Source organism: Mustela putorius, unplaced genomic scaffold (assembly GCF_011764305.1).
Source record: "Mustela putorius furo isolate JIRA1106 unplaced genomic scaffold, ASM1176430v1.1 tig00000281_pilon_pilon_pilon, whole genome shotgun sequence".
NCBI lineage: Eukaryota > Metazoa > Chordata > Mammalia > Carnivora > Mustelidae > Mustela > Mustela putorius.
The window spans coordinates 16,861,343-16,889,229 of record NW_025421343.1 but is presented as its reverse complement, the minus strand read 5'-3'; the positions used below and the strand labels follow the sequence as shown (position 1 = coordinate 16,889,229).

Genomic DNA, 27,887 nt, shown 5'->3' with positions numbered 1-27,887 from the left:
AGGCTTCCCATCTGGAGGAAAAGCCTATAGACACAGACCCACTAACACATAAGCAAAGGCCATCCATCAACTCTTCCAGCCTTTCTTAAATCAAGGGACAATGAGGGAACACAAAAACATATCACAAAACTTTAGAGCAGGTGTCATTAAACTATGATCCCAAGGCCAAATCCATCTTACCACCTGTTTCTGTAATGGTCAGCAAGCTAAGAATGGTCCTCAGATTTTTTTAAATGGTTGGAGGAAAAAACACAAAGAGAATAACATTTCATGACAATGAAAGTTATACAAAATTCAAACTTCAGTATCCATAAAGAAAATTTAATGGAACACAGCCATACTCATTCATTTACATACTGTACTAGCTGCTTTCACATTACAAAAGCAGAGTTGAGTAGCTGCAAAACAGACCATAAAGACATTCAAGACATTATATATGAAAAAGATGCCAGAAATCTCTAACATCAAAACAAAGAACAAGAAAGAACTCTTGAATAGTTAAATTATGAGAAACCCACAATAAGAAAATGATGCTTAAAAAAGATGTAATTTATAATAGCCTCATCAAACACCTAGCAATAAGCCTAACAAAAAGTATAGAAGATGTAAAATATCTACAAAGAAAATTACAAAACACTGTTGAGAGAAAGATTAGACAATTCAATATTCTAAAGATGTCAATTCTCTTCCGAATGATCTGTAGATTAAATGTATTCCCAATGAAGATCTGACTAGGATTTTCCAAGGAACTTGACAAACATTCTAAAATTCATATAGAAATGCAAAAGGCCGGGGCGCCTGGGTGGCTCAGTGGGTTAAAGCCTCTGCCTTCGGCTCAGGTCATGATCCCAGCATCATGGGATCGAGCCCCGCATTGGGCTCTCTGCTCTGCGGAAAGCCTGCTTCCTCCTCTCTCTGCCTGCCTCTCTGCCTGCTTGTGATCTCTCTCTCTGTCAAATAAATAAATAAAATCTTAAAAAAAAAAAAAATGCTAAAGGCCTCTCTTCCCCAACTGGCCTGAGGTGACCTCTGAAAATGGTTCGCTCTTTGTTTGACCTAGAAAACCCCAAAAAATCATGCAAATCAAACGGTTCAAATCTTTCTGTTCACTTTAAGAACACACATGAAACTGCCCAGGCCATCCAGAGCATGCATATCTGAAAAGCCACCAACTATCTAAAAGATATCACTTTGCATAAGCAGTGTGTACCATTCCATCACTACAGTGGTGGAGTTGGGAGGTGTGCCCAGGCCGAACAGCGGGCTGGACACAAGGTCGACAGCCCAAGAAGAGTGCTGAATTTTTACTGCTTAAAAACTCAGAGAGTTGGGGCGCATGGGTGGCTCAGTGGGTTAAAGCCTCTGCCTTCAGCTCAGGTCATGATACCAAAGTCCTGGGATTGAGCCCCGCGCGTTGGGCTCTCTGCTCAGCAGGGAACCTGCTTCCTCCTCTCTGCCTGCTTCTCTGCCTACCTGTGATCTCTGTCTGTCAAATAAATAAGTAAAATCTTACAAAAAAAAAATGCAGAGAGTAATGCTGAACTTAAGGGTTTATATATCGATTCCCTCTCTGGTCATTGAGTACAGCCAGGTGAGCAAAGCCCCTAAGACGCAGCGTAGAGGGCTCACAATCAGATTAACCCGTATAATGAGCTCTCCCTGCCTCATCGAGATGATCCTTACTGAAAAAGAGCACATTGTTCCTAAACCAGAAGAGAAGTTTGCACAGAAGAAAAAGATATTCCAGAAGAGACTAAAGAAACAAAAACTTATGGCCAGGGAGAAAATTCTGCATGGAATAAATGCAAATAAAAATAAAAAGAGGGGGGGAAAAAAAAGAAATACAAAGGGTTAAAAAAATACCCAAGACATTTAAGGAAGAAAAACAAGGGGAGAGGATTTGGTTGCCTGACATCCAAACTTATTATAAAGCTGCAACAATTAACATAGTGAGGTCTTGGGGGAGAGCTAAACAGATAAACCAGCAGAAGCAAATGGAGTCCCTGGGGTACCTGGGTGCTCAGTGGGTTAAAGCCTCTGCCTTCGGCTCAGGTCATGATCCCATGGTCCTGGGATCAAGCCCCGCATTGTGCTCTCTGCTCAAATTGTGCTCTCTGCTTGGCAGGGAGCCTGCTTCCCCCTCTCTCTCTGCCTACCTCTCTGCCCACTTGTGATCTCTGTCAAATTAATTAATTAATTAATTAAAAATTAAAAAAAGAAGGCAAACTGATTCCAGAAACAAACCCATCAAACGTGAGCACTTGATTTTACAATGGTGACACTGCAGACCAGTGTGGGGAAAGACAATTCTTTCCCCCAGTGAATGGTGCTGGAACAACTGGATATGATAACATGAAAAAAATGGAATAAAATAAAACAAAATTTGTCACCCCTACTTCACAGTTACAAATGGAAAAATCAATTACAGATGGCTGCAAACTTAAATGTGAAAAGAAAACAATAAATCTTTTGGAAGACATCATAGTAAAAGATTTTTATTATCTTGGGATATTTGAATAAAACACTAACCATAAAGAACATTAAATAAATTTGAATATATGAACATTATGAACTTTTAATGAAAAAATATACCATTGTGTAAAGCCACAAAATGAGCAGATATTTGCAACACATAACCCACAATAAAAGGAAAAAAAACCCTTATGATCCAAAATAAAGAACTACAAATCGAGGAAAGAAAAAACACAGACAAACCAATAATTATAAGACAAAAACATCTGAACAGGCACTTAAAAAAGGGAAATCCAAATGGACCAGCATATGAAAAGATGCTTCATCCCAACAGTAATCAAGAAAATGCAAACTTAGTTACAATGAGCTACTTCATCAGATGGTGAAAAATACGATGGATGACAATACCAAGTGAGGAGCAGCAGAAATATAGTCCCTCATACACCACCTCTGGGAATAAAATTGGTAGAACCACTTTGGATTGGAGGACAGTTTGGCATTAAGGTAAAGGTAAAGATGCTTATACTCTAAGACCCAGCAGTTTTACACTTCGGTAACTATAGAGTGCATGGGCAACAGGATACAAGCGAAAGAACGCAGCAGCACTACCCATAACCTCCAAAAATGGAAATCAGGGGCGCCTGGGTGGCTCAGTGGGTTAAGCCACTGCCTTCGGCTCAGGTCATGATCTCAGCGTCCTGGGATCGAGTCCCGCATCGGGCTCTCTGCTCGGCAGGGAGCCTGCTTCCCTCTCTCTCTCTCTGCCTGCCTCTCAGTCTACTTGTGATTTCTGTCAAATAAATAAATAAAATTAAAAAAAAAAAAAAAGGAAATCAGACCAAATGTCGACCAACAATGAAATCTAGTATATTCAATAATGGAATACTATCCAGCTTAGAAAATAAACAGACAAGTATACATCTATGAATCTTATAATGTTGGGAAAAAGTCAACAGAAAGAACACATACAATACTATTCTATTTCTATAAAGTGTAAAAATTGGCAAGGAAGAACTGTATTTTTAAGGCTGACAGCATTTGTAGTAAAACTAAAACTGTAAAGAAGGGCAAGGAAGTGATTAGCATGCAAGTTAGGATTCTAGTTACTTCTAGGAGGAAACAAAGGATTAACAACCGAGAAAAAAGGCATTAGAGGCTTTGCGGGCAATGTTCTTTCTTGAATTAGTGAAGTCTCTCCCTGGGTGTTCTCTTTTTAGTCAGCTGTGATACTGCACATTGATGTTTTACAACTTGTGAGTAAAGAGCCTGGGCCGAAGCAAGCCTACTTAGGAATAATGCAGGTGTCCACCTAGTCACAGAACTGTTTATTGGAATCTATTTTAAGTAACCGTAGCGTGTTCCACCTACCTATCTCCTATAGGTAGGGACCTTTAACTGGGCATGAAGGACTGGGGTCTAGGAGACTAAAACAGTATAAAAAAAAATACGCATGGGTGGCTTAGTCGGTTGAGTGTCATCAGGCTCTTGGTTTCGGCTTGGGTCATGATCTCTGGGTCGTGAGATCAAGCTCCGAGTAGGGCTCCGTGCTGAACGTAGAGCCTGTTTGAGTTTTCTCTCTCTGCCCCTTTCCCCACTCATACGCTCTCTCACACGTGTATGTGCTCTTTCTCACAAATAAATAAATCTTTAAAAAAAAAATGGAGGAAAATCCAGGCCACAGATTTTCAGGGTTGAGACCCTGGCTCTGGTCCACAACAGCCATACATGCCCTAAAGGGTAAAAGAAGTGATATACTTGGGTAGCTGAGAGGCTTGCTGAGGAGATGAGGATGCCATATCTCCTGTACTTTCTGTCCTGTACACTTTTATGAAGCTAAGTGTAAGAGGATCACATTAAAGCCTATTTGTGTCTTTTGAGTCTCACTGCCAATTCAAACCCATCATTTTGTGGTGTGTTAAAATCCACAATAAAAGGGGCGCCTGGGTGGCTCACTTGGTTAAGTGGCTGCCTCTGGCTCAGATCACAATCCCAGAGTCCTGGGATCGAGTTCCGCATCAGGGCTCCTTTCTCAGGAGGAAGTCTGCTTCTCCCTCTGCCTGCTGCTCCCCCACACTTGTGCGCGCGTTCTCTCTCTCTGACAAATAAATAAAATCTTAAAAAAAAATTTTTTTCACAATTAAAAAAAAGTTCAAAGAGAGGCAAGAGAGGAGCAGATATTGGCTGTTATGGGTTGACTGTGTCCTCCCCAAATTCTCCTGATGAACTCATAACAGTTATTACCTTACTATGTGGCCTTATCGGGAAATAGGGCCATTACATGTGTAGTTGGTTAAGATGAGGTCATTAGGGTAAGCTGTAATCCATTATGACTGGTGTCCTTATAAAAAAGGTATATTTAGACACAGACATATGAACATAGAGAGAACACAATTCAAATATGAAGGTAAAGATCAAGGTGATGCTTCTGGAAGCCATGCCAAGGAACACCAAAGATTGCCAGCAAACCACCAGAAACTCCCGGAGGAGCATGAAACAGATTCTCCCTCACAGCCCTCAGAAGAAGCCAACTCTGCCAACACTTTGATCTCGGGCTTCCAGTCTCCAGAAACGCAAGACAACTTCTGTTGTATAAGTCACTAATTTGCAGTCCTTTGTTAGAGCAGTCCTAACAAAGTAACATAAGCTTTAAGCTGTAAATCAGTAAGGTTAGTTAAGTTATTACCAAATCAAAATCCTTAAAAATTACGACCTAATTTGCAAAGAGAAGTTTTTGAAACCATTTACAACCCATTTCAGAAACAGGGGAAATCAAAATAAAAGCAATACACTAAAACAGCTCATGTTAAATGACTGAATGATAAATTTTCTGAAGTGTTATTAGGTTTCCTTGATATAAGCCAACTAGGTCTCCAATGCTGACTAAACTGGGACAAACAGGACCTCTAACAAATTTCTCACACCCACTCCTCTCCATTTTTTTCAATATGCCAACTTAATCTTACTTTTTTGGGTATTTGCTCACATTCCAGTTTTACTTCCCATTTTATTTTCTCTTGTGTTTTTCTTTTCTCTTCTTGTGTTTCCTCAACTTCTGCATCATCTATTCCATCATCGATTCTGCAGCAAAAATATCAAATAAACATAAGAAGTTTTTTCAATCTGAAAATGGTTCATACCATAGCATTAAAATGAATGGCTTTGGCTTATCTTTTACTTGCCCTCAAAGAAATTCCAAACTCAAATTCTACTCTAAATACTCCAAGGAATAATATACAAATTTAGGATGAGCAGTACATGTCAACATGTGCTTCTAAGTAAATCAGAAAGCTGAAATTGTAGATTACATAACCTTCATAGTCTAGTAACAGGAGCTATATAAACCACCATTCATTCATCACTGCATTCATTCAACAGATACAGAGTATCCACCATATACCAGGCTGTAGGCCTTAAATCCTGGGATACAACAATGAAAAAGACCTGGTCCCTGCCTTCTGAGAACTTTCTATGTGCTTGGGAGAAAAAAAATAAAGCGATTTTAATATAGTATGTTAAGCATAGGTACGTACATGAGGAACACTAAACTGGTCAAGGATCTTCTAACCTTTAAATATATGTAAGAAAAAAGAAAAAAGAAAGCCTCCTACCCTGCCAAAAAAAAAAATATATATATATGTGTGTGTGTATATGTATATGTGTATATATGTATGTATATGTGTATATATACATGCATGAGTGGGGGGAATGGCAGAGGGAGAGGGAGAAGCAGAGTCCCTGCTGAGCAGGGAGCCTGACATCAGACTCTGGACACGGGACTCAGGACCCGGGACTCATCCTGGGATCATGACCTGAGCCAAAGGCAGACGCTCAACCAACTGAGCCACCCGGGTGCCCCTCTCCTGTTATTTTAAATAGCAAATCGTCCTTCTAATGATACTGACCCCAAGCCTTGTAGTAATGTATACTCCTTCCATATCCCCATCCAATCTGTGAAAAGTCCAGTTTACCTTCAAAATATATCCTTATTTGACCACTTCTTACTACTAACACTATGATCCAAACTACTCTTGCCCTGTTACATTCTACTCTCAACACAACCACAATGACCCTGCTAAAATGTCACTCTTGTTGCAAACCTTCTAATAGCCTTTCATCTCATTCAGGGTAAAAGCGGAAGTCCTTACGGCACCTACAAGTCCCTACATGATCTGCCTCCCTGACCATATCCCCCAGTACCTCTTAAGTCCTACTTCTCTTCAAGTCCTGCTCCTTGAACTCCACTCCAGCTGTCACTCTGGCCACTTTGTTCCCATCACCCAATCACACCCACACTCACTCCACCTCAAGACCTTTATATGGACCTTTATATTCTCTCTGCTAGAAACCAACCTGCCTCACTCCCCTACTCAAGTATTACTTACCAGTGATATTACAAAGGCTTTAACTACCTTCTTTAAAATACCTACATTCATTATACCACCCAGGTATCCTGAATGTAGGTATAAGTGCCAATGGCAGTGGGCTAAGCCTCTGCCTTGGGCTCAGGTCATGATCTCAGGGTCCTGGGATCAAGCTCCGCACTGGGCTCTCTGCTCAGCAGAGAGTCTGCTTCCCCCTCTCTCTGCCTGCTGCTCTGCCTACTTGTGAAGTCTTTCTCTGTCAAAGAAATAAAATCTTTTTAAATTTTTTTTTAAATTTTTTTTTAAAGATTTTATTTATTTATTTGATAGAGAGAAATCACAAGTAGATGGAGAGGCAGACAGAGAGAGAGAGGGGAAGCAGGCTCCCTGCTGAGCAGAGAGCCCGATGCGGGACTCGACCCCAGGACCCCGAGATCATGACCCAAGCCGAAGGCAGCGGCTTAACCCACTGAGCCACCCAGGTGCCCCAAGAAATAAAATCTTTTTAAAAATAAAATAAAATATCTACATTCTCCCAGCCATCCCATCCTCTCTTCCTTCCCTCTACCCAGCTTTCATTTTCTCCATGGTATTTATTATCACCCAAAATACTACCTATTTATGCATTGTCTGAGGGAGGGGGGTATAAAATCTCATGAATATGGAGATTTTTATCTCTTTTTTGTTTATTTATTGCTATAGCCCCAGGGCCTAGGATAATGGCAGGTGCTCAAGAAATAAGTAATCCCCGGGGCGCCTGGGTGGCTCAGTGGGTTAAAGCCTCTGTCTTCGGCTCAGGTCATGATCCCAGGGTCCTGGGTTCAAGCCCCAGGATGGGCTCTCTGCTCAGCAGGGAGCCTGCTTCCTCTTCTCCCTCTGCCTGCTTCTCTGCCTACTTGTGATCTCTGTCTGTCAAATAAATAAATAAAATCTTAAAAAAAAAAAATAAGTAATCCCCTCATAAAATTACTAAGAAAAAACTCAAAACCATAAAAGATTGATTCCTGTAACCTTATTTAAAACAAACAAAAAAATCCTTTATGCAATGAAAATAATGCCATAAACACAGTCAAAAGGCAAATAACAAATACGAAGTAAAATATCTGCTGATAAGAGTTCCTAAAATTTTAAAGAGAAGGACCAATGGAGAGAAAAACAGCAAAGGATATGAACAAGGAACTGTTCACAGATGCTCTTCATACTTCAATACCATTCCACATCTAACATTTGGGCAAAAATTCAGAAGTGGCTTTTATGTAGTTTAGTACAGTTTTTATGAATAGAATGCTCTGTCCCACCCATTTTCAAATTGATAGATGCTATTGTTTTCTAACATGCGGCTATTGTCTTGTGATGATTCATTCACCTCGCTGAATTCTCCTATGGATTTTAATAGTTTATTAACGTTCCTCTTGTTTTCCTTTGTAGGTGGATCATACCATCTGTAAGTTATTAATGTCTTTCTCTCTTTTCAGTATTTATAGATCTTATTTTATGTTAGTAATCTTGCCTTAGAAACAAAGAAATCAAATCATGGGTAACTTGGTCCTAGCTTTGCCACTTAAATTGTGCGATCTTGGCAAGTTATGTTCCTCTCTGTGCCTCAATTTTCTCATCTGCAAAAACAAGGACAGTACCTTTTCTTCAAGGTTAAGATTAAATGACGTATTTCACGTAAAGCACTTAAGTAAAACTTTTGATGGCAGCCTGAATTAAGGTAATAGTTTCAATTAAGGTATAAGTGAACAAATCTGAGCGATATCAGGAAATAAAAATCAACCAGATTAAGAGAATGAATGAAATAAAGGAACAAAAGGCTGTGTGTCTCCGTTTCAGCTTAAGGAAACTGGGGAAAACACACAGGTTTAGAAGTTGGTTTTTAGCACTTCAAACAGAAAAAAAGTAAATGAATATCTGGGTGTAAATAAATTACACTATACACCTCTCTAAATGAGATTAATAAATTAGCACCATTTGGCTAGTAGAGTCAGTCCCTTTCTCAACCTAAAGGAAACGTTACATCCAAACGATGTTTGCTGCTTTACTGTGGTCTTTAGGGTCTTCTGATGCAAAATGAACTAAAGGCAAATTATTTACTATTTACCCTCATTGCTTAATAAATTTAGGGTTTCGGGTTTTTCTTGAACAAACAAACAAACAAAGGTGTTTAACATGTGTCAGTGAGAAATGACAAATGATCTGTCCCCTACGAGCTGACGGTCCGGTGGAAGGAAGAGTCATGTGGGAACACATGGAGGTTTCCAACCGAGTCTCCAGGGTCAGGAGCGCAGGAAAGGGGAGCCTCCTGCGATCGCTCCCTGGACCCCGCGGGTCCCCTGAAGCAGGGTCCCGGCACCTCTGGCCGTGGCGTCTTACGAACCGAGCCCCATGGCCGGCTACCGTTCCCGCGGCTCCAGAGCGACCTCTCCACGTCCGACCCCCGCGCCAGCCAGGCTGACCCCACACGCTCGCCCACGCACTCCCCGCACGACCCAGCGGCGTGGCCCACACGCGGCCCGGGCTGCCTCCGAATGGAACCAAAAGGCGGAATCCGACTGGGGCCCCTGCGATCAAAGCATGAAAAGATGGGGGGAATCACCTTTCATCAAAGTCCGTGGTCGGTTTTTTACCCAGGGCCGGGTTGGGGGGTTTGGAGAAAAGATTCTCAAAATCCATCACCCTCGCGAGGGCCCCGCAGCTAGAATAACAACCACCGCATGAGGAGGAGGGACCGAGCTCCGGGCTCCGGCCGCAGGTCGCCTCGCGCATGCGCCGCCCCGCCCCCGCGCACGTCTGCTCTCTCCTTCCCCGTGGCTCTGCGCAGGCGCCAGGGTAATTGGGGTTTTTGTTGATTGTTTGTGTTTTTTTGGTGTGCATTTTGATGTTAGCTAACATATTAGTTGGAATTTTTAACCTGAATCCTTGGGAGTCAGTCCTTGAGAGTTCTTTCACTGTCATTAGGGGTAAGTGGGCATTCCGTGTGGAGAGAATAGTATCAAGGCCGGAAAACAGAGCACGCATTTGGGAAAAGGAAGCGTTGAGTTTTGCTTATTCTAATGCCTGTGGAAGAGTGGAAGTTGTGGGAATCATGAAAGCCTCAAACGCTAGACATCGAACCCGACGGGCTTCTACTAGTGAACGACTGTTTGATTCCCGGCACGAATCAGGGTCCACTTCCCAGACAAGCGAAGAGAAGTTGTACTTTCTCCTGTTGTTTATATTATAGGCAATCCTTTCTTGTACATCAGTCATTACTAAAAATTGAGAAGAAAATTGAAATGAATTAAGGTATTACCTCATTTGGAGGAAAGTACTATACTACAGAACTCAGATTATTATCATACATACGGTTTCATTTTTAAAAAGTCCAGTATACAGCAAAAGATAACCAGTCTGTGGGGAAAAATTAAAATGGTAGGTAAAAAGCAGCAAATGTAGCAAGAAAAACTGACCTGCAAAGGCATCAGATACTATCCTTTTTAGATAAAGACTATAAAAGGCAAAGTATGTTTGTGATAGATTTCTTACAGGACAGATCACTGGTCTTCCAAACTTTCCTAGAAGATAAGGCCTACTATATTTGAAAACAGCTGCTGCTGATGCCCCCAGTTCTATTCAGGGTCATTTCAACGTATGACTAAGCACCTGGGCACCTGCTTCTGCAGGTGCTCCTCTCTCTTTCCCATGCCTTCCCCATTAAAGCCCTCCAGCTTCACCTGGACAGGGAAGATGGTCTTTGAAACATCTGTCAACCATCTGCAAATCTCAAGAAAAGGCTGGTTCTGCTATAGACTAAGGGACTTAAATCAGCAAGCAAGGAGTGGATAGGCTTGAAGCAAGGTACGCTTAAGACCATTAGAGTGCTTTTACAGATTGATTCTAAAAAATGGTCCCTGGGTGCCTGGGTGGCTCAGTCCTTAAGCGGCTGCCTTCAGCTCAGGTCATGACCCCAGGCTCCTGGGATAGAGCCCAGAATTGGGCTCCCTGCTCAACAGGAAGCCTGTTTCTCCCTCTCCCAAACCCCCTGCTTCTGTTCCCTCTCTCGCTGTGTCTCTCTGTGTTATAAATAAATAAATAAATAAATAAAATCTCAAAAAATGGGCCCAATTCTCTACCTTTTCCTATACTCACATCCTTTGCAATATGACTTTGTAGCCCTTCCCAACAAGTGGTGGGATCTATTTCACCACCTCTTTCATCCGAGTTGAATTCATAACCTACTTTTGCTAATAGACTGGAGCAGAAAAACCTTGCCAATGCCAAGCTGGAGCCCTAAGAGGCCGTGTGTGTGTCTGCTCTCTCTTGAACTCCTGCCTTCTCCAGAACAACAAGCCCAGGCCACCTTGCTGAACAGAAGGGAGAGACATGTGGAGGATAAGACAACTGGAGGAGAACAGCAGCACCCAGTCTACAGCTAGCAAAGCCCTAAAAGCAAAGCTGCCAAGTCAACCCGCAGCTGACCACAGACACACAATGGAGACCAGTGAAGAACTGAAGAACCTCCCAGATGATCCCAGTCCAAACTGGTGACCAACATTGTAAGCTAAATAGTTGTTTTAAGCTACCATGTTTTAAAAGAAGCTTATTATACACCAAAACCTGATAAAAGGGGAACTATAAAAAGTGACATTAAGGAGTGGAAAAGAGGGGCGCCTAGGTGGCTCAGTGGGTTAAGCCTCTGCCCTCGGCTCAGGTCATGATCTCAGGGTCCTGGAATCGAGCCCCGCATTGGGCTCTCTGCTCAGCAGGGAGCCTGCTTCCCCCTCTCTCTCTGCCTGCCTCTCTGCCTACTTGTGATCTCTTGTCTGTCAAATAAATAAATAAAATCTTTTTAAAAAATAAAATAAAAAGGAGTGGAAAAGAGCCAAGTAGAGCTTTCAAAAGTTAAAAATATGATATGACATTAAAAATTCAATAGATGGTATGGTACTCTTTTTTTTTTTTTAAGATTTTATTTATTTATTTCACAGAGAGAGATCACAGGTAGGTAGAGAGGCTGGTGCAGAGAGAGAGAGAGGGAAGCAGGCTCCCTGCCGAGCAGAGAGCCCGATGTGGGACTCGATCCCAGGACCCTGAGATCATGACCCGAACCGAAGGCAGCGGCTTAACCCACTGAGCCACCCAGGCACCCCAGATGGTATGGTAGTCTTAAAATGTATTCACAATTCTTTAACAAATTCTTTACCCCATCAAAAGATGGAGCGTATTCCCCTCTCCTTAAATGTGAATTAGATCCGGTTACTTCCAAAATACACAGTGTTAGATGGTGTCCAACTTCTGAGACTAGGTGGTAAAAAGCACTGCAGTTTCTGCCTTCCTCTCTTGAATCGCCTACCCGAAGGGAAGTCAGTCACCATCTCAGAAAACACTCCTGCAGTCTGGGAAAAGCCGACCGTTTGAGTGGGCCACCTTGGAAGCTGATGCGCCAGCACCACTCCAGCCTCATAAGAGACTCTGGGACGGAACCACTCAGATAAGTAGCTCCAGGATTCCTGATCCATAATAAATAAATAAGAAGATAAATGTTTATGTTACTAGACTCAGTTCTTTGGACCCAGCAACGGTAGAAATGAGGCTGGACCCAAAATTTAAAAACACAGGCAAGGCTTTGCTGTAAGGGCAACAGCTGCAGCTGAAGGGAGACACAGTCATGACAAAGGGGTCAAATAAAATGGTCTCTTGCTCTCTGAATAATAACCAGGGAAACTTTTAAAGGGGCTAAGGCGGGAAAGGAGTGATGTTTAAGCACGTAGAGACAGGGAATTCCAGAGAATTGGGGACAGGGGCCCAGTTGACAAAACTTTGCTTCTTCCTCTATCCTATGTTTCATTTGCATGTTTTCTCCACCTCTGGGTGTGTGTTTTAGCGTAATAATAAGGGAAAAAAATCAGTGAAAGGAAAGTTCACTGCCAATTTTATCTCAGGCTAGTCTGAACCTGGTTTAGGCTTGTTTCTTTTGCCGGTGCTTTGTTCTGCAGGAAAAAGCGGTAACATCCTACAGGTTGGTCTACAAGAGAAGTAATAACAACCACCCAGGAGAGTTCCAGGTATCTAGGGGCTTTTTCTCAAGGTCCCTGTCTCATTTACTGTTTTTTTTTTTTTAAGATTTTATTTATTTATGAGATAGAGAGAGAGAGAGAAAGCGCACACACAGGAGAGAGAGATAGGGAGAAGCAGACTCCCTGCTGGGCAAGGAGCCCAACCTGGGGCTTGATCCCAAGACCCTGAGATCATGACCTGAGTCAAAGGCAAACGCTCAACTGCCCGAACCACCCAGGTACCCCTCATTTATGTTTTAAACCCCAAAGTTTAGGGATAATTTGCTATGCAATAGATAAGTGATGCCCCTATCATTATAAAGCAGCTGGCCTAAGCATAGAATTATCACATGACCCAGCAATTCTACTCCTGGGTATATACCCTAGAGAGTTGAAAACTGGGATTGAGACAGATATGTGCATACTCCTATTCATTGCAGCATTAGTCACAAGAGCCAGTAGGTGGAAACATCCCAAGTATTGGATAAATCAAATGTAGTAGATACATACAATAGAATATTATTCAGTCATAGGAATGAAATTCAGACACATGCTACAACATGGTGAACCTTGAACACAGTATGCTAAGTGAAATAAGCTGAGCTCAAAAACATAAATACTGTATTTCCGCTTATATGAGGTATTTGGAATGGGCAAATCAGAGAGACAGATAATAGATTAGAGGCTTTCAAAAGTACTAGGAGACTGGGAGATGGGAGGGAGTTATTGCCTGATGGTTACAGTTTCTGTTATGAGCAATGAAAAATTTTGGAAGTTGACCGTGATAGTTGCACAGCAGTGTGACTGTAGTTAATGCCACTGAACTGTCACATCAAAATGGTTAAATTGGCAAATTTTATATTATATATAATTTATCGCACAAAAAGCAACTGGCATAATAAGATGGCGGAATGGTCTCTTGAGTACCAGTTTCTGTACTAGCTAGATCCAAAGCACATGTTTTGTGAACATATGCTATAAATCAGCCACCAATAATATGGTGCTATGGGGCACGTGGTGGCTCAGTTGGTTGAGTGACTGCCTTCGGGTCAGGTCATGATCCAGGAGTCCCAGGATCCACAAGTCCCAGGATCCACAAGTCCCACACAGGGCTCCCTGCTCAGCAGGGAGTCTGCTTCTCCCACTGACCTTTCTCCACTCATCCTCTCTCTATCTCATTCTCTCGCTCTCTCAAATAAGTAAATAAAATATTCAAAAAAAACAAAAAAAAAGGTGCTGTTTCTCCCATAGTCAGGATTCATGGGCATGGGAATCAAACCATGGAAATAGGAGTCGACCCTTCCTTTATTATTCCCGTGACACCCTAGTAGAAGTTTTGCTTTTTTTTTTTTTTTTTTTTTTTTAATTCTTGCTTCTAATCTTCAAAACTTTGAGTTCTGCTTGTCAAGAGCAGAGTTTTTCAACGTCAGCATTTTGACATTTGGGGCTGAGTAATTGACAGTCCTGTGTGTAAAAGGATGTTTAGCAGCATCCCTGGCCTCTCCCCACTAGATGCCAGTAGCACTCCTTCCCCAGTTGGCACCCTTATAGTGATTACAATATTTGTGTGCATTAAGGGTGGGATGACTGTCAAAGATAAACAAAGCCAGACATTAAAGTAGCAAAGACTCATTTTATTCAGAAACTATTTACTGAGGGTAAAAGGCTGAGCTCCATTCAAATTACGTAGAGATGACTGGGTCTTCTTCTTCTTCTTTCTTTTTTTTTTTTAAGATTTTATTTATTTATTCGACAGAAAGAGAGAGAGATCACAAGTAGGCAGAGAGGCAGGCAGAGAGAGAGGAAGAAGCAGGCTCCCTGCTGAACAGAGAGCCCGCCATGGGGCTCCATCCCAGGACCCTGAGATCATGACCTGAGCGAAGGCAGAGGCTTAAAGCCTCCCAGGCGCCCCAAGACTGGGTCTTTTAAAGGGAGAATCAAATAACATATAATTCAATTTACAGGAAATGTTCAAAAGGCAAATCTATAGAAACAAAAGTAGATTATCCGTTGCCTGAGGCAGGAGTGGCAAGACACTTGGGGGATGGAATGTTCTGAAACTGAATGTTGGTGATAGTTGCATTACTTGGAAAATCTACTAAAAGTCATTAAACTGTACGCTTAAAATGGGTAAATTTTCAGGTACATGCTTTTATATCAATAGAGCTATTTTAAAAATATATATATAAAGGGAGGGAGCACCAAGATGGCTCAGTCCTTGAGTGTGGGAGAATAAGAAGCGGGGTATCTGAATTAGCTACCCTAAGACCTAAATTAAGTAAAATAGTTACAATAGACAAAGACCTAGAGATTCTAATCTTAACTCCAAATGCTAATTATTGTTACTCCAGACAAAATAGATCCGTTTTCTGGAAGTTTCCTAGTAATGTATTATGTCAAAATGTGGCAAACGCCTGCAGAATTATCTATCAAGTGTGCAGGTCTTGTCAATGGCTGCATTCAATTTAACAGCAAAAAAAAAAAAAAAAAAAAAAAAAAAAAAAAGCTTGATTTCTTTTTTCTTTTTCCATGTACATATCTTTATTTTTAAATTTAATTTACTAATTGCGATTGCTTCTGAATGGACTGCATTTATTACGTTAATCAGATGCATTCACCACAAAGATATCTGACAGAATTTACCATTAAGTTCATCATTCCATTACAAAACAAGGAACTTTGCTTCAGAAGTTTATTTAGTAAATAGGCCAAAACATTGACTTGTCGTTAAAAAATTATCGCCAAAGGTCAGGTTCACAAGTATAAAGACATCTGATGGCTAGTTTTTATTTACAAAATATTCGTGTATATTTCACATATGAAATACTGTTTCAACTAAACAAATCTGATTTTCCTTTTACTCTTATTAATACTATTATTTAATAATTGGGTAAGTAAATTTAGAATCAGAAAAAGTCACATGCCATGCTATTTTCTTCAAAACGCAATTATCAGCACCAGACATTACCAAAAAAAGGCGCAAACTTGTAGAGGAAGCACATTTTCCCATTATTTAAGCGACCGAAGTGATTTTTTAAAAATGACTCAACACCCGCCTCTGCTTCATCAACCCATCCCAAACCACGCGGCAGCATGGCTTTTGGGGCCCTTTTTTAGGGCGCGTCTTGAGCCCCCGCGCCCGTTTCCCAGCGGGCCAGCACGAGCTGGGCCCAGAGGCGCGAATCGACAGCACCGGGCTCGCAGGCCTCCTCCCCCGCCCAGTGCTACCCAAGGCGCCGCCTGGCCCCACCAGCAGACTGCCGCCTCCGCCGCTTCAGAGAGAAGGATGGGAACCCGCCCCTGGGAGTGATTGACGGGCTTCCTCCTCCAATGGCCAACGCGCTCTGCCCCGACGGGCCGGGCAAGGGCCGCGGCACGCGGAGGAATCTCTCCTGCCCTTTAGTCCCGGGCTAGGTGTTGCGGCAGGCGCCATTTTACCGAGCCGCCTGTTTCGGGTGCCGCCATGTTGGTGAGGAGAAATCACCGTTACGGCCAGTGTCCAAATCCCCGCGTCGCTGCACGCCGCCCGCCCGCCCGCTCCCAAGCCTCAGCCACCGGCGGCGAATAGAGACTAAAGCGGCAGCGCCGGCAGCGCGGGGCCGTTGCCCAGTGTTTGCAGTTAGAGCCCCATCTCTCTGGCGTGGTTGTTAATAGACTGGAAAGTCTGTGTCTGTGTCGCTCACTAGTAACCGTGAGTTTTTACCACTTCGTCACCTCTCGGCGGCGGCCGGGAGCAGGTACCCGCAGGCGGCGCAGGGGTCCTCCCCGCGCCCCGCCGCCGCCGGCCTCGCAGACCTGTCCTCCAGCCCCGCCCCGTTCTTGACCAAACATGACAGACTCTGAACATGCAGGGCACGACAGGTCGGGAACCCTTCTTGTCTGTCTTTCTGTCGGATGAGAGGAGGGGTCTGGGGCGGCGGGAGCGGGCCGGGGCCGCGCGCCTCCTGCATGACTTAGACGTCTCTGTGTGGCTCCATCAGTTCCATGACGTGCGCCCTTATGTAAAGCCCAGGCTGGCGGCCGCGGGGGAGGTCGGCCCGGCCGCGCCCGCCTCCCCGCGCCGGGGTCCTTTCCGGCCGGCCCCGCCCCCGGCCGGCACGTGCGAGCCCCCCGCCCCCGGGCGGCTCCGTCTGCCGCTCGGTCTGCGCCCGGCGCCTCCCGCGTGCTGCCTCGGTGCTGCGGTCCAGCCTGGGCTGAAACGAAGCCTCTCCGAGCCCAGGGTCCGCTGTGCGCTTCCAGATGGGACCAGCCAGGAATCTGTAATAGCGGGTGTTCTCTTTGCTGCCCTAGCACACTCCTAAAAATAAACTTTTTTTTTTTTTTTAAGGAAAATTTTAAACAACCCCCAAAGGCCATGTATTTATAGTCTTACTCCTCATAATTTGAGTTTCAAGTTAAAAATGCTAACACAAAGTACGGAGGCTTCTCAGACCTTAGTGTAGCACAGCTTTCTCCTAAAGTAAAAACTCCCCGGATTATCCCCTCTAACTGCATTTTCTAAGTACTGTGTATAATTTGAACATTTAATGGAGATTCTGATATTTTATTTTTGCTTTAAGGGCTCGTTCTTGGTTCCTTTTAGTGCTTTGGAGGTATTTTCATATTTTAAAAAGCGCAAATAGCATACTTAGGTTTTGGTTAGGTTTTTAATTTACTATGCTACCTACCTTGTAAAAACAAAGAGTTTAATTTATTAAATTACTGCAATAAAATCTGTTGCATCTAATTCTTATTTAGAATATTTAAAAATATGAAACCTGGCAATTACTCCTTTGTCAATAGAAGTAATCAAAAGTATACATTGTACTCTAGTCTAAACTAGATGCAGATTGCCTAAGTTTTACCTGTGAAGTAATGTGATAAGCTTTTTGTGAAGCAGTCCACACGCTTTTTTTTTTTTTTTAAACCCCACAAGCAGAAATAAGAGTCACTGAAATTTGAAATATCTAAATGTTTGGCAACCTTTAGAGTGGTAAAAATATTTCAAAAACTTTGATATCCTAGTGATGAAAGTGGAGCTCCAGAAGACAGGTCAATTAAACAAACAGTAATTTTTAGAAGGTAAAAAACACTTAAAAATTATGGCAATGTAAGCTTGCACTTGGTATATTTTTCATGATTATGTTACATTATTTTGTCATTAAAATGATAGAATTCTTGGAATGGGTTAACTAGTATTTTGAGAAATTTTCCATTCTGAATTTCCCACTCAGAATATCTGTGAACAATCCCTAAAGTTCATTATTTTTGTATGGAGGAAGGAAATGTGTTCTTTGTTCATAAAGCAGCTTCAATATGTAGAAGTATGTATTCTATATAATGAAGAAACCTTGTCACCAAATTCAAGTATTGAAATAACTTTGCCAGTAAGGAACTGTGATGCCAGGCTTTAAAAAGAATTTGGAATTTTGAAATATCGAATTAGAAGTTAAAAAGAGTTTGAAGAAGTTTTTGTAAGATTTATTAACAGCTTAGTACTAAGAACTGAAGATTAAATAATAGTGATATTTAGTCTTTTTTTGTTTTATATTAGGACTAAAAATAATGTGTTCTAGTGATTATTGAAATAAAAAGGTAAGCTTCATTTAACTTACTCAGTTATTAAATGACAGTATTATTTTGAGGCAAGAAGAGACAGTTTAACTTTTTCACATTTTCTTCTGTCAACCTGTGTGGAAAACAAACAATTACATCAAAAAACAAAGTGAATTGTGAGTCAGGAAATGGTCTAACTCCGGTATGCTACCCCTGAGTTTTGGGAACTTGAGCAAGCCTACTTTCCTTATTGATAAGAGGGTTCTACAAGAATTTTTCAAGTTCTTACAAGGTCAGTGTTTTTCAGCCTCCTGTGGGAAGCTTTTTAAAAAGTGTTTCTTTCATTTCTATTGGTCTGAGCTTCAGCCTGGGTTTGAAAATTTTTTAAAGCTCCTCAGGTAATTCTATTAGGTGCCAAATTGAGAACGACTCTACTGGATTAATGTTTTACAATCTTAGCTGAACCTCAAAATCACTTTAGGGAATGAAGATTTTTGTCTTGCCCGAGCAACTGAATCAGAATCTCTAGGGAGGACTGTGGTAATCTGTTTTTAATAGCCTGCCCAGGTGATTCTTAAGAAATGTGGGGGAAAATGGACTAGTCTGTGAAATTCCGAAATATTCGGTGCTTCCATATGATAGCTATTCTATACTGTAATACAAGTTTCTGTGAATTATTGGAGAAGATATATGAATTCTGGTATTTGGTGCTAGGCATTGTTTCAAGGATATCCTTTTTCTAACGTTTTTGAAAGTTAAGGCTTATTGTGAGTACAAGGATGAAAGTTGAATATATGACTTTTACTTACAACTGCTTTATATAAATTAAAATATTGCTATTATAATTTACATGAGAATGAGACTTTAAATGGAAATGGAAATTCACAGAAGGTGCAGTTTTTTTTCTTTTGAGAAATGCTAGTTTTCTTGGACATGGTTTATATGGGGAACATTTTGCACAAGATTTGTTTGCCAAATGAGGTTGCTTATTTAAAAAATACCAATTTGGTGTTTCACTATAGTGAGTGAAACTCAATATATTTATATGTGTCACTAATGTAACAATATGCATAAATAAATTTGTGGATATATAGAATATTAGTAGAGAGAACTTCTGCATAGGATCTGAGAAATAAAGAATAGAGGTGGAGTTGGGGGAAGCCAAAGGGAGATAAAATTCTTTTCTTTTCATTCAGTTCTTCCCTTTCTTCCAGTTCTCTAGGCACAACTTCAGCCATCTAGCTTTATAGTTCACTGGATGTTGACCCAGTTAAAATAAAACACAAATAACTTTTAAAAGATTTTTTTAAAAAGATTTTATTTATTTATTTGACAGAGAAATCGCAAGTAGATGGAGAGGCAGGCAGAGAGAGAGAGAGAAGCAGGCTCCCCGCTGAGCAGAGAGCCCGATGCGGGACTCAATCCCAAGACCCCGAGATCATGACCCGAGCCGAAGGCAGTGGCCTAACCCACTGAGCCACCCAGGCGCCCCCACAAATAACTTTTAAAGGCTAAATACTATGAGTGCCTGTTTGGACACATGTACAGTAGAGTAGGAAAGATAAATATATACCTATAAAACTATTACATAATTTTCTGAAATATGCTAAAAGTAAAAAGTTTTACAGGATCTGAACTGGGAAGAATGTTAATTTCAGCATGAGTAATAGAGCTTATGCTTTTGAGAGTCTTTAATTAATAAGACTTTGTGTAACCTTCCTTTGGGAAGAGGTTATTCTTTGCCCATTATGAACAACCTTCCTACCTTCTTTCCCTCCTCTCCCCCATTTTCCTTCCTCATGTAAAACAAGAACCAAATTCCCAACTAGTCAGAACTGTAGTAGGTTATATTTTCTCCCTGCTCTGTCTCCCCTGACACATAATGATTAAAACATTGCTAAGAGACTACACTGGAGAATCTGAAGGGATTGGTGATAGAGCTGATGATTATACTTTCCATGTGTTACAGGGTTTTCATTTGATTCTCACATTAGTCCTATGAGGCAGTATAGTATTACAATGCTCAGTAACCTATCTATGAGATCCCACAGATAGGGGCTAGATAGAGCCTAGGTATGCAAACTCCTGCCTGCAGTATTATTTTCACTCTTCATTATCTTTGCATGGGGATGGAATAAAAGAAGTTCTAGCCTTTCTTTCTTTTTTTAATATTTTATTTTATTATTTGAAAGAGAGAGAGAACACAAGAAGGGGAGGGTCAGAGGGAGAAGCAGACTCCCTGCTGGGCAGAGAACCTGATGTGGCACTTGATCCCAGGACTCCTGGATCATGACCTGAGCCGAAGGCAGTTGCCTAACCAAGTGAGCCACCCAGGTGCCCATAGACTTTATTTTCTAAATTGTCGGGGATTGTAATGTGTACAATTAAGAGCCCTCCATTCTCAGTAAAACCTGGGTTTTGATTCCGGTTTTTTTTTCTTAGTTAATATTTTTCTATTTTCCATGATTATTTTTCTTATTTGTGAAATAAGGTAGTTGAACTAGGTGATATTGAATCTTCCTTCCTACTTTAATAAGTCAGTAATTTTAATCAAAAAATTGCAAAGCCTTATTTCACGTGAGAGTTCACTTAATGTTCTGTAAAATACCTATGTGTACTTGAGCAAATGCCCCCCTTCACTGGGCTACTAATTAATTTATTTTTAATGGTAAAATACACATGTAAACTTTACATCTTAACCATTTGTAAGTGGATAGTTCAGTAGTGTTAAGTACCTTCACATTGTTGTACAACCAAGCTTCAGAACTGTTTCATCTTGCAAAACTTAAATTCTATCATTAGTTTATCATTTACTCCTGAGTCTACTACTTTATTGTTAAAACTATCAAAATGAGCTTTTCTTTAGCAAATGTAAAAAACTCAAACTATACATCACATTGAGGTTTAACTTTGGAAAGCACTTCGACTCTTAGATTCTATTTTTCCTTTCCTAGCCCTTCATAAACTATTTCATTTACTTTTAAATTTTCATTCAACAGATTTCTATGCCAAGTATATAGTGTTAAGCACTGGGGAAGCAAATCTCAATACAGTATCACCAGACTTGCTCTCTGGGATCTTACAATGTAGTAGGGGAAACAGATTGGTAAATACATAGTTATAGCACTAGTCCTATAATAGTAAAGTCCTGTAATAGTAAAGGAGCCACAGGAAGATTTGAACAGAAGAGGAGCAGGGTCATGCTGTGGTAAAGGAGTGGTAAAAAAGAAGTTGCCTTTGGTAATCTAAGTGACGGGTGATGATAGTTTTAGGCCAATGAGGGGAAGATGATATAAATTGAGTGCCGTGGTGGCATAGGTGGGAGCTTCAGGGAGGCATCATGGAAGTAGCTACATCTGGAAGATGAGTAAAATTTGGCCACGCAGAGTCAAATATATGAAAAGCGTGAAGAAGTGAACTGGCATGGTAGGTTCAGAGATGATAAAATGTTAGTATGTGAAGCGTGTACAACATTTTCAGGAATGAGGAAAAGTCTTCAGTGAATTAGGGATCTGACCCTGAGTGGTATAAAGATCTCCTCAAAGTTTTTTTTAAAGTTTATTTATTTATTTACTTAAGTAATCTCTATATCCAACCGGGCTCAAACTCACATGATCATGCCATTCTGGCATGATACCTCAGGGCTAGGAGGAGGCAGATTATAGAAAGGGAAGATTAGTAGAAGGAAGACAATTTAGGGAACTTTTCAATACTTTCCATTAAATCTTAAGTACCTAATATTCAGTATATATTGTTTTGGACTTGGGGAAGACATCAGTAAAGAAAAAATCCTTTGCCTAATGGAGCTTACATGTTATTTGGAGAAAGAGGCGATAAATATGAAAAACAAATGTGGTCAATGCTGATAAGGTAGAAAGGGAGGTGGGGTACCCTTTGGGTGTAGGAAGGGCATTCCCATTTTATATAGGTGTTTAGAGAAACATTCGGCTGAAAAGGTAACATTTGAGTAAAGCCCTGGAATAAGAGAGGAATCCAGGCCTAGTATGTCTGGGGGAAAAGCACTTTAGGTAAAGGGAACAGAAGGTGAAAAAAGCCCAGAACCTGGAATGAGCTTAGTGTAATTAAAGAACAAGGGAGGAGTGTGGTTAGAGAAAACAGTGAGCAAGGGGGAGAGAAGTAAGAGATGAAATAAGATGGGCAACAGGGGCAATTGTGTAGGGCCTTGTAAAGCCACTTTAAAGAACTTGGGTTTTGGGGTACCTGGGTGGCTCCATGGGTTAAAGTCTCTGCCTTCTGCTCAGGTCATGATCCCAGAGTTCTAGGATCAAGCCCTGAGTCAGGGTCTCTGCTCAGCGGGGAGCCTTCTCCCCCGCCCCCCCGCCTACTTGTGATCTCTCTCTGTCAAATAAATAAAAATAATAAAATCTATAAAGAACTTGGGTTTTACTCTGAGTGGTAAAGGAGCCACAGGAGGATTTGAACAGAGGAGGAACAGAGTCAGGCTGTGGTAAAGGAATGGTAAAAAAGAAGTTGCTTATGGTAATGTTAAGTGAGGAGTAATAATGGTTTTAGGCCACTGAGGAGAAGATGGTTGGATTTTGGATATAGTTCAGAGATAGAACCAATAAGATTTGCCAATGGGTGCGGTATATGAAAGAAAGGAATGAGTCAAAGCTACTGTAAAAGTCTAGAAATTGGGTAACAAGGACCTGATCAATAGCATTGTCAATGAGAAAGCAGACAAAAGGCAACATTCATGAGATATTTCTTAGAGTTCATAAAACTGGAGATAAAGTCGAAGAGTTTTTAGCGAAGATGTCAGTCAAAATGACGAGCTATGTGGTAGACAATAAAGAAGACAAGTTTTCTGGAAGCCAAGGGAGGAGAAAGTTTCAAAGAAGGGATGATCACAGAGCAGATAAAGGTAAGGGTTAGAAATTGGCCACAGGATATCCTAAGTTAGGACCTTTAAAAGGATGAATGAAAGAGTGCTTCAGGGCTTGCAAGCATCTGGCCTTCACACCTAAAATCTGTCTACGTTGTAGTTTGCCTAACAGGATGTTTAAAAATGTTTGTGTTTGAATGCCATTAGATATGATTTGTGTTCTTCATCCTCCACTGTCTTTTCAGGGATACTTTTCTTTGTAAACTCAGCACCTGAGGTCTGCTCATTAGGTGACTTGCCTGATCATGTAGGCAGTTGAGTTTGTGACCCTTTGTTATATGAATGAAGTTTTCACCTGGACAGACGGGGGATCTGGTTTCCAAAAAAATCTCACAGAAACGGGTGGCTTTGAATTTATCACATCAAGCCTCAAGTCAGTCTAGGGCTATCCCAGTATTCTTTTGTGCATCGATGCCCCCAGTGGCCTTGTTTCAGTTTTTCAGATTCAGAAACACATAGGTCTCAGCTGATCAGACTTGGAGATGTTAATTCATCCTAAAAAGTAATAAACGTGGCTAACATTTACCTGGTGCTTGCTATATGCCAGGTTCTGTTTTGAGTGCTTTACAATGAATTATTGCATTTAATCTTCATGACAGCCCTACACAGGAGCCCTCATTTTACAAATGAGGAAATAGACACTAAGGGATTGATGAATTTCCCAAGGTTGCAGAGTACATCAGTGGGAACTCAAGTAATCTGATTCTAGAACCTGCATTTTTATTCAAGGATAGAAATCCCTATCACAAGAGAATATGTGTATTTGTGTGTGTGTATCAGAATACCAATTCAGTAATGTAAAATGAGAATTAGATATTTGCATCAGGGAGGGTATTCTTTCCATGTAGAATGCTATATGGAAAACCAAATTATCAAATATTGCCTAATGAATAAGAGCATGGGATTAGAATGAGGGAGTTGATTGTAAATGACTAGAAGTTTAAATGGCTTCGTGCTCAGATAGAGTGATCTTTCCATCTTTATAATGTATCTACCAAGCACTTACTTGCATCTATCACCCTTATAAAATATCTTCTCCCCTGGCCACTCTACATCAGCACTGGCCACATTTGTCTCTCTCTCTGTGTTTCCTTTTTCATCATTTCTGTTGCTAACCAGCCCACCTTTCTGATAGGTACATTTCTTTTCATTGCATGTTCATATCTTAAATTTAGTTAGTCATCTTTTACTTGGTCCTGTGTATCTGACTTCCTTATCTCTGTTTTGGTTCACCTTATCTTGATTTTATGGTTGAACTTTCTGAGATGATACTATTCTGAGGAAATACTATTTCTAGTATCTTTTTTGAGGTGTTTGGGTCCTGGGAGGTATTGCTTAACTGCTGATCCCATTTACCAACCTAAATAGCAGTCATTGGATGACCTTTGCAAAAGCAGTTTCAGCAGATTATTATTACTCTTGGCAAAGAACAACCTTTCTCTAGTGTAAAATAGCTTTATATTTCTTTTCTGTCTCTCTCTCTTTCCTTTTTTTTTTTTTTTCTTTTTAGTAGGCTCAGAGCTCAGTTCAGGGCTTGAACTCACAACCCTGAGACCAAGACCTGAGCTGAGATGGGGTCATAACACTTACTGACTAAGCCACCCAGGCACCCCATGCTTTGCTTTGTTTTTAATGTGAGTTAATGTCTTAATATTACTACTTCAAATGAACTCTTATAATATATCAGCTTTTATAAATCATACCCACATTTTTGAGTGGCAAATAGCCAAAGCAAGTCCCAAGGAGTGTTTAAAGGGAATCCTAAGTTAATTATCATTAAAATTATAACACCATGTACTAATTATTAACAATCTATTTACAAAAGTGATAGAAAACTAGGTTTAGAACTTGTTCTAGGTTTAGAACTTGTGATACTCAATATTTTACATATATTATTTACAATTCACACACTTTATTTTTTTAAGATTTTATTTATTTGAGAGAGAGAGAGAGAGAGAAAGCATGAGTCGGGGGAGGGGCAGAGGGAGAAGCAGGGAGCCATATGCGGGACTGGATCCCAGGACCCTGACACCATGACCTGAGCCAAAGGCAGATGCCTAATTGACTCAGCCACCCAAGTACCCCTATAATTCATGTACTTTAATTCATATGATTCATGTAGACAGAACAGATAGCAATATCTTCATTTTATAGTTTAGGAAACTGATTTAGAGAGTAAATAACTATTTATGACAGTTTGTGTAGCATTTGATTTCATACTTGCCACTGTTGCCTCTTGATGGTACTAAATCTAACACCAGTCCCAACACCCAGTTGATGATTTTCCATAATAAAGAAACTAGGATTTAAAAGAAAAAAAAAAATCTTACACCAGATGCTGGATTGGGATATTGGATCCATAAAGGGGTTTGGGTTTTTTTTCCTTTTAGCTGTTACTTGATCCCAGGCAATTTCGACCTACTTTGTTACAAATTCATCTTATATGACAGTTTTTCTAAATCCTAAAACATTAAAAATTGAGTGTATAAAGAATATTCTCACATATTTTTAAAAGAGTATGAGATCAGTTAAATCTACCTACGTCAGCACATTTTTAGCTATAGAAAACAAGAATTCTATTTCGTACAGGTTTTAACCTATTAAGAGAATTTATTAAAAATGCATAGAGATCAGAAGAACCAACACCTCTTTTGCTTGGATTTTCTTGATGACTGGCACTTGACTATAAAGTACTAGATCGCGGATTCTTGTGTGTGGGGTTTGATTACTCTCTCAATATTATTACTCCTATTTTCTACTTGGCTATTTGAAGATTGTTAGTTTCTTTTGTACATAAAATGGTTTTCATAATCATTAATTGCACATTTTTCTCTTACCTTAGTGTTCATTTGTACTTCATCGAATTGATAAAATTTCAGTATATAAAGCACACAAGGAGATTCTTGTTGTAAGCTATACCTAAAATACTGTCTTAACCTGGAAAATGGATCAGATAATAATAGTAAATCCAGATGACGTGGTTTTTTTAGTATATATGACCTATTACGCTGATTAGATATAATAGTAACTAACCTAAGGGTCATGTAATTTCTAGTCTTGTCATATTCAGGGATCCAGAAATGACTTGAAGCAGACCAAGGCAGAATGGAGAAACATGCTTTAGCTGGATACTTAGACCAAAGCCTAATTTTGACATGTTTAAAAAAAAAAAAATAACTCCAGGAACACTCCCCAAAACCTAGAGCCCTGATACCTCATATCATAGGTAATATGATAGCAAGTAATTTGGCATATTGGGAACTTTAACCAACCAAGTGGGATTTTTTTGAATATTATTGGGTTGTAGGTAATTTTACCCAGTTTACTCTAGATTCATCCATCAAAACTTTTTCAACTTCTTTTTTTAAGATTTTATTTATTTATTTGACAGAGAGAGATCACAAGTAGGCGGAGCAGCAGGCAGAGAGAGAGGGGGGAAGCAGGCTCCCTGCTGAGCAGAGAGCCGCATATGGGGCTCGATCCCAGGACCCTGAGATCATGACCTGAGCCGAAGGCAGAGGCTTAACCCACTGAACCACCCAGGTGCCCCAACTTTTTCAACTTTTGTTATGATGTCATGACCCCTAGAAGATTACTTTCTAGCTTTCAAATTCTGTGTATTTTATTTGCTGAGATTGGTTTCTATTGAGTTTCTAGTTTCCCCAGCTTATACTGGAGAGCCTAAGTCAAGAGGATAAATTGAAAGGAAATGAAAGGAAATGAATTTTAGCTTAGTGAGTTAACAAGATAGCAAATGAAATATAAAAAATAATTTTAAAAAATGTAATCTCAAAAAAGCATATGGCAACCTAACACACAATATTGTTTTATTCCCGTAATAGTCTATCTCAGCTTATGGCATAAAGGATGTTTGAGGAGTAATACAGTTTTCTTTCATGATGTCAACCATACAAGCTCAAGGATATATTTGAAAATTCTTCATTTCCCAAGGAGCGCCTGGGTGTCTCAATCTTTAAACATCTGTTTTTACTTGGGTCATGATCCTGGAGTCCTGGGATCGAGTCCCACATGGGGCTCCCTGCTCGGCGGGAAGCCTGCTTCTCCCTCTCCCACTCCCCCTGCTTGTGTTCCTGCTCTCACTGTCTCTCTCTGTCAAATAGATAAGATCTTAAAAAACAACAACAACTCTTCATTTCCCGAGATTAATATACAGCAATGCCTCTTCTATCTGGCACTGGGCAGGAAATTTAGCATCAATAGATATTTTATTATCAGAAACTATAATTTTATTATAAATATTTCCAAAGGATCGCTTTGTAAATAAAATTTGTGGCATACCTTCCTCTCTTACTAACTAGACAATTACTGTTATTTTTTTCCTTAGTTACTTTGGTTCATCATGAATATCTATTGTCACTATAATTACTATGAACCCTAGGTATTATGTTCCATCTTGTGTTTTCTTGTTGGGTCCAGGAGACTTCGGAAATATAGGAGGCTTTCACACAGACTGTTGCTGAGTATTGCTTAGTGATAGGATAAAGGAGAAAAGCCTCAGGAACAGACTCCAGATTTGGTCCACCACAGTTTCTTTGCTGCATTTACTTATTTGAA

The 27,887-nt window shown here is 40.6% G+C and overlaps 2 protein-coding genes across 5 annotated transcripts in view; one reads left to right on the top strand and one right to left on the bottom strand.

Moving 5' to 3' along the window:
- ZC3H8 (zinc finger CCCH-type containing 8) overlaps window positions 1-9,590 on the bottom strand; it is a 30,536-nt gene extending 20,946 nt beyond the window's left edge. For all 4 annotated transcript variants that reach the window (XR_001176231.2, XR_006606466.1, XM_004770994.3 and 1 more), the window contains exons 1-2: window positions 9,433-9,590; window positions 5,436-5,550 (exon numbers count right to left, since the gene is read on the bottom strand). Coding sequence is in view for 2 of the 4 variants with exons in the window: in XM_004770994.3 (XP_004771051.1) it covers window positions 5,436-5,550; window positions 9,433-9,509 (192 nt within the window). In the remaining 2 variants the exon portion in view is untranslated. The remainder of the gene's footprint in view (window positions 1-5,435; window positions 5,551-9,432) is intronic.
- A 6,681-nt stretch (window positions 9,591-16,271) lies between these two features.
- Window positions 16,272-27,887, top strand: part of ZC3H6 (zinc finger CCCH-type containing 6) — a 55,123-nt gene continuing 43,507 nt past the window's right edge. Inside the window, exon 1 of the mRNA XM_045079141.1 lies at window positions 16,272-16,732. Coding sequence (XP_044935076.1) covers window positions 16,701-16,732 — 32 coding nt within the window. The 5' untranslated portion in view covers window positions 16,272-16,700. The remainder of the gene's footprint in view (window positions 16,733-27,887) is intronic.